The sequence below is a fragment of the Engraulis encrasicolus genome, chromosome 23 (genome assembly GCF_034702125.1).
Source record: "Engraulis encrasicolus isolate BLACKSEA-1 chromosome 23, IST_EnEncr_1.0, whole genome shotgun sequence".
NCBI lineage: Eukaryota > Metazoa > Chordata > Actinopteri > Clupeiformes > Engraulidae > Engraulis > Engraulis encrasicolus.
Genome location: NC_085879.1, coordinates 15022153 through 15032211, shown reverse-complemented (window position 1 = coordinate 15032211; position 10059 = coordinate 15022153). Strand labels below are relative to the sequence as shown.

General features: G+C 39.8%; 1 protein-coding gene across 1 annotated transcript; it reads left to right on the top strand.

Annotated features, from left to right (window-relative positions):
* The first annotated feature begins 8673 nt into the window (after positions 1-8673).
* Positions 8674-10044, top strand: LOC134439922 (uncharacterized). Its single transcript, XM_063189847.1, has 4 exons — positions 8674-8863; positions 8970-9269; positions 9379-9531; positions 9896-10044. Exons 1-4 carry the CDS (start codon positions 8674-8676, stop codon positions 9979-9981), a joined length of 729 nt encoding a protein of 242 aa, XP_063045917.1. The 3' UTR covers positions 9982-10044.
* The last annotated feature ends 15 nt before the right edge of the window (positions 10045-10059 follow it).

The following is a 10059-nucleotide window of genomic DNA, read 5'->3' as shown; positions in this document are numbered from 1 at the left end:
TTACGGCCCTCAGATAAATTTGAAGTGGCCCCTCCATTGAAAAAGGTTCTCCACCCCTGTTTAAGAGGATGTCAAACATCAGCTGAAACCATGTGACCAAGCTGCTGAAGTATAATGAATATGTACAGTAGTATAGTGAGATAATTGGATACCACTTTGCTGGTTCTTTGATGAAATATCTGTATTATCATGGAATATTATCTTCTTACACTGTACATGCCATAACCTAACCCTTGTATAAACCCCAGCCCATATACATGCAAGTACATAATGTTACAAGCTACATGTATTATACTTTATTAAGCTGTACTTAGTTAATGTAATGAGGACATTCAAATATACTATAGCTGTGATAGTTGTGACCATTTAGCTTCTATGTTGCAAAGCTTTGGAACCAGCTTCCAGATGATGTAAAAAATGCACCCACTATTAAATCTAGACTCAAGACAAAGCTGTTTGCAGACGCTTTCCCCTTGCAGCTTTACATTATATGTTTTCATTCTTGTTTTTTTTTTATATATATTTTCATTTTTTGTGAAGCACATTGAGTTGCACTTGTGTATGAAATAGGCCTACTCTATACAAATACACTTTGCCTTGCCTTGTCATTCTTACTTTTGTTATGACAAAAATGCTTTATCCAACTGTGAAACGGTTGTAATATAAAGGCTCATGTGACACTTGTGGGATGTATTAGGCCTATCTTGAAAAAGGTTAAACAACTGATGTAACATGAGTGATTTTGAAGCAAATCAACTGAAGTCGAATTATTCTATTTTTCTATTTTTATTATTTTATGATGATGAGTCCGGTCCGTTCCTTGCTAATTTCAACAGAACTTTTCAATTCACATCTTTTTAATACATGTGATTTTCTAGCAACATTTTAGCCAAATAGAATGTATGGTTTTTCGTGAGAACATAGGAAAGATAATACCATGCACAAAATGCAAAATAAACTGTCATCAGGTGTTCAATCCTGCCCTTTCCAACGGTATGTACAGTATATCACGTTTGTGCGTTCCAGAGTTGGCAAAATATTAACGCCAACACAAGGCCTACACAATCAAGTGATCAGGGATTTGTTTTAAATCTCGTTTTTTGCACACACGTTTAAATAGGCGTTTGTATTGACATCAGTTTTGTGTATGTGTGAGTGCGTGGTACCATTGAAAATGTCTGTTTCTGCCCTTTCCAACTGTATGCGTATCCCCTTTGAGCGTCCAAAAGTAGACGAAATATTAACGTCAAGTAACAATAGCTGCACAATCAAGTGCTCATCACAAAATGTGACATGTTTGACGACCTCATTCATGCGATTGGCATAGCCTACTGATGGACAGCTGAGCTCATCTTTCGAATGGTAGGCCTTTGTATGCCATGTCGGTAATGTAGGCTATGATTTGGCAGCATTGAAGCACAGAAGTAAGACAGCGTTATGTTAGCCTGATCAGCAATAGGACCAACAAATGTACACACAAAAATCACATTCAATTTAGTTATGAATACAACACAGCCCATAGACTTTTCAGGCTGTAGGTTAGCAATAGCGAAAGTTATGTAATCTAGGCTATATTTAGTTAGTTAGCCTACCTGGCCAAATGGCCTGCACTTCAAACATGTGTACAGGCTATTATTGACACTGCCTACCAATATCAATTAATCAATATCGATATTAATTAAAGGTAGAGTAGGTCTATGTTTTAGTGGCTTATTTCCAGATTGTATGCTGTCCATCATGTTAGGCTACCTTTTCAGAGTATCATCACCATCAAATTCTAGGTATGCTTATTCAGTAGCTTACATAGCCTACTGTAGGCCTATGTCTTGTAAATCTATAGGCCTACATTTTCCATAGGTCTGCTTACTTTGTTGGATCTTCTACATGTGTTGTGCACAGACATTTTAATCTACCTTTTCATCATTTCAAAATCATTACTTGAAAATCATTTGGAGTTATCATTTCTGTCCACCAGTCCCAACTTTTTTTTCTCCACATTTTCACATAGCCTACCTATATGTAGGCCTACATGATGCGGTACCGTATCCAATATTTGTCCTCTGTATTTGAAAATGTCTGGTTACGGCCCTGGACAAGACTATTTGTCCTGATTAAAAATAGCGATGCAAACTGCTGCGCAATGGCACAGATAACGTTACATAGCATCCCTAGGTTTACTGTTTAACTTTAGACATTCTGCTGACATTCCAAGTTGAGCGCTGCATGCACTCATGATTGACAGCTCTAGCTCTGCTCACTCCCACTTCCCGCTTTCTTGAAACGATAGAACAGGCCTTTGTGTGTTTGTGTGTGTGTGTGTGTGTGTGTGTCTGTCTCTGTGTGTGTGTTTGTGTGTGTGTGTGTGTGTGTGTGTCTGTCTCTGTTTGTCTGTATGTGTCAGTGCATGCACACATCCTTGTGGTGTATATCCATGAATGCAGATATGATAAATATAGTACGCAATACACTTACACTTTCTTACATGCAGGCGACACACAGCAGTGAGCACACCCACGCACTTTCTCACACCAGTGTCGAAAGCCACTAGCACTCTGCATACCTTTTGGACAGAGGCTGACCATGAGTCTTCAGCTGATGATGACCCGTAAGTTAGTGTCTTCTTCCATTATGCATTTTACTTAGAGTGAGTATTATTTGGGGCTTGGTGGCTAATAAATACTTATTGTACATTGCATGTGTCATTGCATCCATACTGCCTATCACACATGTGTTCAACAGCTTTTATTACGGCTAAGAGTAAAGGGTGTTTTCGTAATATGGGATGTGCAGTTTGATTGATATTGGAGTAACGTGATCTGTTTTTGTGTGTAGTAAAATAGTTTTTTAAATATCTTGTAATGTTAAGGTTGACTTAAAAAAAAGATTGTATATACAATAATTCATCACTGTAATGCACTTGATAAGTTTTTCATGTGGCACAGAAACCCCTTTGTAAGAAACAAAGGGTTTGTCTGGAATGGCTGGTCTGCATGGGAATTTATCTTGACTCGATGAGCTCTCATTTCTCCACAGTTTTGTTGAGCCTTCTTGATTGGCAACTTAAATCAGGTATTTCTTTTCATTGATTCATGTTACGTTAGGAAGTGATATTTTAACCACCCATATTAAAGCAGTCATCTACTGTCTATTTCTTGCTGTAGCTTACTGTCAAACTGAGCCATTTGAAATCACCACAACACCCTCAAAAGCACCGGATCAAGTGGTGACTGGACTTGGCACTGAGAATCGCACTACACAACCTCCTCATGTAGTATGGCCGGCGACGATCTTTGTGCAGAAAGCTTTCGTAAAGGAGGGTGATGAGGTCACTATAAAGTGTAGCTCAGACGATGCTGTATTAGCTGACAGTAGTGTGTATCAAGAGAAAATCAACATGAAGGTGTACTTATGGAAAGACGGCACCTGGATTGCCCTCAAACCTTACAAGAAAACTGACGACATTCGTTTTAGTTTTCTGAATGCCACTGTAGGCCTTTCGGGAAACTACAGCTGTGTGTACTCAGGTGACACACTCGCACCCAAGGAAGTGATCAGGCCCGGACACAACACCATCTCTATTCTTGTTTACAGTAAGCTCTGTTGGCACTAAAGACACTACAATACACTGAACACTTTTGTAGGAAAAATAAAATAAAATGAGGCCAGTGCGTTGCTTACTTAGTTTTTGGATATTTAACTTACAGTGTAGCTCCTATGGTTAATTATGTTGTTTACAGTGACAGCATCACAGTGTTATATGAAATATGCTTTTATTCCACAGGTAAGTCTACGACAGACACGGCCGCAGGTGAGTACACCATGCCACTCCACTGGAATTTAAAAACTGATGCCTCTTTGAAAAACATTGGTTTGGTTTGAAATGAGGTCAAACATGCATATTTAAAATACTTTTATAAAAAAATGAATTTTATTCATTTTATTTTAATTTTATAGTTGATACACTGTCAGAGGGACTGAAATAAATGATAGAAGTCCGCAACACTGTTAATGCTCCCAGTGATTTATTTGCACTACGTTTCGGACCTTCGTCCTTTCTCAAATCATGAGCTGTGAAACTTGAGAAAGGACGAAGGTCCGAAACGTCGTGCAAATAAATCACTGGGAGCATTAACAGTGTTGCGGACTTCTATCATTTATATCTATATATTTATATATAGATATTTATATATATATATATTTATATATTTTGTCCAGCACCTGTACCACTGATGTGCGCGCATTCTCCACCTTCCTACACTGTCAGAGGGAAACAGTTCTATATCTGTATATGTACATTCCATTTTTAATGCTTTTGTCAAATGGCATGCATTTGGTCACATGAACATCTTCTCTCCGCAGAGTCTGAGTCAAAAGTGGGTCACATGTGGCAGATGAATGTCATCAGATTAATTTTCTCAGCCGTGGTCTTTGCAGCCGGCATTGCACTGACACTTAACCATTTCTGGCCTGCGAGCACTCAGCGTTGGGGGTAAGATCTACTATTAACACCCTCCATACTACAGTAGTCAAACCAGATCTCGAATTTACATGGAGGTAGTATGAGACCCGGAGAGAGTGAATAAGTCCCGCCCCCAGTCAATTAAATGGGAAATGCTAGGCTAGTGAATTTTTTCAGCTTCCAAAATTACTTTCATGGAGCTAATTTCCGGGACCAGTTTACTCAGCCAATTACGTACGTGCCACGTTACTGACTGACGTAAGGTTGACCAGAACGCTATATGGAAGGCGGACATTGCATGGATGCATGGAGGTATTATAAGGTGCCCAACCACAGACCTATATAACCCTAAACTCGTGCATGTGCTGAGAGCAATGGCGCACCTACCAATTATCATGAGCGAAGCCTCCTGAATGAGAATGTATGTACAAAAATAAATGTCATGCACCAAAGAAAGATTGACCCTTAAATGAACACAGACAGGGCCTCGTTTCCGAAAGGGCCTTAAGTACTACTTAACGCTACGTGCTACTTAAGTTCACACGTAACACCATCGTAGAGCTCACGGAGCGTTTCCCAAAGCCAACTTAGCAAAGAACCATCGCAGGTTGACACGTAACTCTAAGAGAAATCCACGAGTGATCTGGAGTAGTCTTAACGCGCTAAGATTGATCGTAACGGCATGGCACAGTGGAGACACCCGTAGCATATGAAGGGAAATAATAATAAAAAAAAGAAACTCGCGCAAAAGATTGCTGTTTTAAGACGCGAGTGGCATGGCACAGTGGAGACACCCACAGGAAAAGAGGAAACTTGCGCTTCAAGTTGATGTTTTAAGACGGGAGTGTAAATATCATGGCACCACAGTTGACACTGTAACGAAAATAAGAAGGTAACATTAATTGTGTAAGTGTATAAAATAAAAGCAATGTGTTTGGAAAATATTTTACAGGCAGTAAAATAGTTCAGCTGTGTTTGATAAATCAGGACATTATTAAACTGTGATCAATCATAATTTGTGTGGATGCTTCGTGAACAAGAACAAGGCATCCACACGCAAAATAAATAGGGGGCTTCGGCGACCAGAGACAAGAGTGGTGATGTCGGAGGGTCACTACCGAAACATTAAAAAAAAGAAAAACGGTCAGCGAGTCGTTGCGCCCTCTTTCATTTTCAAGTACCCTAAGAAAGGGAAGGCGACGCAGAAAAGACAATATAGTTGTAGGCTAAGGGTAAACTATGACATTAAAAAGGCAGCGATGGGAATTCGTGAAGATTTTTTGTTTTAATAACAGCAGACTGCCGTTCAAAATGTTCCTCACAGTTAAAGCCTTGAGTGCACGGTACTTTGCGCGCCGCTCCCCAAATGCGCATTCCAATTTGGAACTACTAGGCCTACTTGTCTTCTTAAATATTAAGCACGGTAGCCAACTGCACGCGCTTTGCCTGGTTTAACGGCGTAGCTCGTGGTTTTGCATGATTTCATTGTGTGTGTGCATTTTATTTCATTTGCCAACAATAACTCCTGTCGATAGTTGCAAACTGCTACAAATGTAGTCCCACCCTTATAGAAAACAACTTTTGATACTGACACACGCCTTACATTTTGTAAATGGTTTAGCAGCATGACGGCGCAGTTCACTCCGAGGACACTTCAGCACCACACATGTGGACAGTGATCCTTAAGAACGACACTACGAATGATTGTAGAGGCTGTGCGCACGCATTCATATACGAGTGTCTTTGAGAAACGGGCGTAGAAAATCTAAGAACATTCGTAGAATCACTGGTTAACGACACACTTAAGGCTAAGAACCATCGTTAAAGGGAAACGAGGCCCTGGGCAGATTTTCACAAGACAAAATTTGTCGCCTATCAAACATAATGTAAAAATAAGCAGATATGTCACTTCAAAACACTTCAAATACGCAGATCGGGTGTTATACTTAATCACTGAATCACTCTCATCTTTAAAAAAAAAATCAACTTTGGCCTTAAGTGTATGTTTAGGGCCATTGTAGTCATGGAAAGCAACACAATGAAAAACAATGAAGATCAATGAGAGATGGTGACATATTCGCTATTCGTAGAGCAATTGTTTAACTTGATTTAATCAATGATAAAAGCCCTCAAACACCTGCAGCATGCATGCAGCTCCTCATAAGAGCTATATCCCTACCATGACTAATGTGTCTTTATTTTTTCCAAAAGGTCAAAAGTCATCGAACAAGCATCCGATATATCACCAGGGAAATTAACCGTAAAGGATCTGGGGCCAGACACATTAGATAGCACAACATGTGATCAAGACATTCAGCTTCCTGTTTCTGAACAGGCAGGGCAGGATGATGAGCAGGACAATGTACAATGTGAGATACTGATGTAGCCTAATTATGTGTGGTATGGGGGACTTAACTCTTTACAGTAATGTAATTGTACGAGGCATATTTCACAGTACTTCAGTGTGTCCTAAAATGTAGCCTATACTATGTGTATGAATTTCGCATGATTTCTGTACCTTCTGTAAATAACTTACCGTGCCCATGTTAGACTTTTGTGTGAATAAAACTGCTTTGTGATTTCTATGAATTGATCCGTGTTTGATAGATGAACAATCGTGTAAAGTTGAGCGATGCACAGATTCATGTAAAAGTTGTAATACAGGTATATAATATAATATAATATAATATATTATAATATAATATAATATAATATCATATAATATAATATGTTTGTGCTATCTTACTATTCCAAATGGAATCTTGTTTGGATAATTTGTCTACAAGATTGTCTTCACGCAGTCACAAACAAGCATCAAACTTCACTGCTCCGTTACCCCTTCACTGTATAGTAATTGCAAGTGAGAGATGATCTTCTGATACTCAGCCACCTCAATGAATTTATCCACAAAATAATCTATCAAAACCATAATACATCTACCCAGCTTACCCATTTCTGACATGCAGTATGACCAATCAAGTTGAGGTAAACAATGAGATATAGTGGGAATTTTCTACCGCTTTTTTGGGGGTATTTCTGCTTCCATATTCCTACTTAAATTAGGCTATTTTAATGTATAATATTTTAATGACCAAGTCTCCATCTGTTACTTAAGGCTCTCAATAATGTACATGTACGTATCGTCCATTAGGACAAACAAATAGATACAATACATTGCCGTTTTACTTCCTGGTGTGTGTGTGTGTAGCGAAGGGGGGTAAAGTTGCCCAGCCGAGACTCAAACCGACGTTCTGGGGTAGTAAACTGGGGCTCTGACCGCTACACCAAAGAGCCAGACTTGTTGGCATGACAATCAGAACATACCCACAACCCTAGTGATGGTCACGCCATCACACAGTCTCCCCCTTCGGGAAGCACACCTGTGTGCTTCACACACTCGTGCCCCATCATCAATGCTTCACCCATCACTGGGGTCCCTCGCACCGGGGTCACCAATCCTGATGTTGGGAAGGGGAGTAGAGTTGCCCAGTTGGGACTCGAACCCAGACCCCAGTATAGAGTAGTAAACGGGCTCTGACCGCTACACCAAAGAGCCAGGCTCGTTGGTGTGACAGTCAGAACACACCCACAACCCTAGTGATGGTTACCCCATCACAGCTATTAATGGCCACATTTGAAACAGCTTTCTTACTGATCGTAGCAGCGTCAAGAGAGTGTCTCATTGCTCATTTATCATGCAAATGAAGGGATTTTGGCTCTTTACTTTAGGTACGTACATGTTTTATGATGTACTGTGAAATGTTTAGCAAGTTCAAGGATACATACCAAGATATTGTAACATCAAATGTACACATAGATTACATTTCTGACGTAACTTTCTGATGAGTGAATTCTGTGTCACAGTAAACATGAAACCTAGCCTAACTAAAAATCATCTGATTTTAATCCTTATCACTTCTATTCTTTAACAAAGTCATTTCATGTGTATTGGGCACCTCTTTTGAGACAGGTATGTTTGCATTAACTTACTTCATTATCTTCAGTGTTACATGGGATTTACACACTCATACTTGTATGCATCAATACAGTATAATCTATGTTGCGAATATTCAGTTTAAATTTGTTTCCCCTGTCATATCTCAGATTTAAAACGTGCAGATATCTTTGCACCAGGAACAGAGCAATTGGCAGGTGATGATGTGGAATTAAAGTGCATGACTTTTAAGACGGATAAGCATGTCGGTGTACGATTCATGTACCTGTGCAAGAATGGCATTGGAGTCAGGATGGAGAAATTTTCAGGTTCAAATGGAGTGGACTTCAAGCTTTCACAAGTGACGCAAGAGGACACGGGAAACTACAGTTGTGTGTATTCAGAAGGCAGACTTGTAGCCCACGAAATTACAACTATTGGTCAGAAACACGTCTTCATTCAAGTCAAAGGTACACCTAATTTGGCTACTCTTCATTTGACTCCTCCTGATAAATGAAATCAATAATTCATCACTTAGAAACGGATCCTTCATATTTTTATGTGCCCATTTTTCAGAATTTCTTTCGGGCAAAATCCATGTGACAAACAGTGTCATATTTGAGGGTGACAGTGTCAGTCTCGCTTGTACTGGCACTGTCACGAACAATAGACCAGCGTTGCACATATACCTTTGCAAGAATGGCGTGGGAGTCGTCAAGAATGTGGTTCAGGGAAAAGAAGGTGTCCAGTTTACATTGGAACAAATCAAGAAGGAACATTCAGGCAATTACACCTGTGTGTACTCATTTAGCAAGTATGACCCCCCGGTCACTGTTTGTTCAATAAGTGACAACCCCGTCCTCATCCAAGTTGAAGGTAGGTCTACAGTAAGAGTGTGTCACACTTCTAAACAACAAAACACATCTTTTGACATACTGTATAATGGAGGCCCTACAATATGGAAATGGCTAATATCTTGCATCAGATTTTACTCGGACAGATTTTACTCAGCCAGATTTGGACGTGGGCGGACGTAGTCGGACATGGTGGGTGAACGTCTTCAGACTGGCGTGTTCAGCTGGAGTTGTCATGGCAGCGGTGGCTGCTCTCGTGGATTCTTATGTCTGGAGCAAGAAAGGTAACCAGGTTACTCTGAATTGCCACATTGTTATTGGGGCTAGGTTCCCAAAATCAGGGAGGGGGGCGTAGCCCCAGGAGCATAATGGAGAATGAGCATTACAAACATGAGCACGCTATCAAATGCTTTGTAAATACATTTATTATTTGAAGAACATTAAGGAAATTAATCTAAAATGGCCCTAGCCACACCCATAGTCATTGCTATTTCAATATCAGTCAGCAAATACTATAATCTGAATCTCACTAAATGAATGTATTTCACATTGTTGCATTTGATGAAACAAGTGCATCAGTGAATTATTATTGATTAATTGATTAGTAATGTGTAAAACTCAGACCTTTTTTGTTTGTTTTTCCCCAAGCGTTGCACAGGGAAACCCCTAACGAAGATCCAAAACGGGATGACGACAATTCCACCTCCATGGGACCACAGACGCTGCCAGAATGAAGAGAAAGAAGTCAACAGGAATACTGAACCCAAACACCTTCTTTTGATCTCAATGAAGTGCAATGCAAATAAAAAATA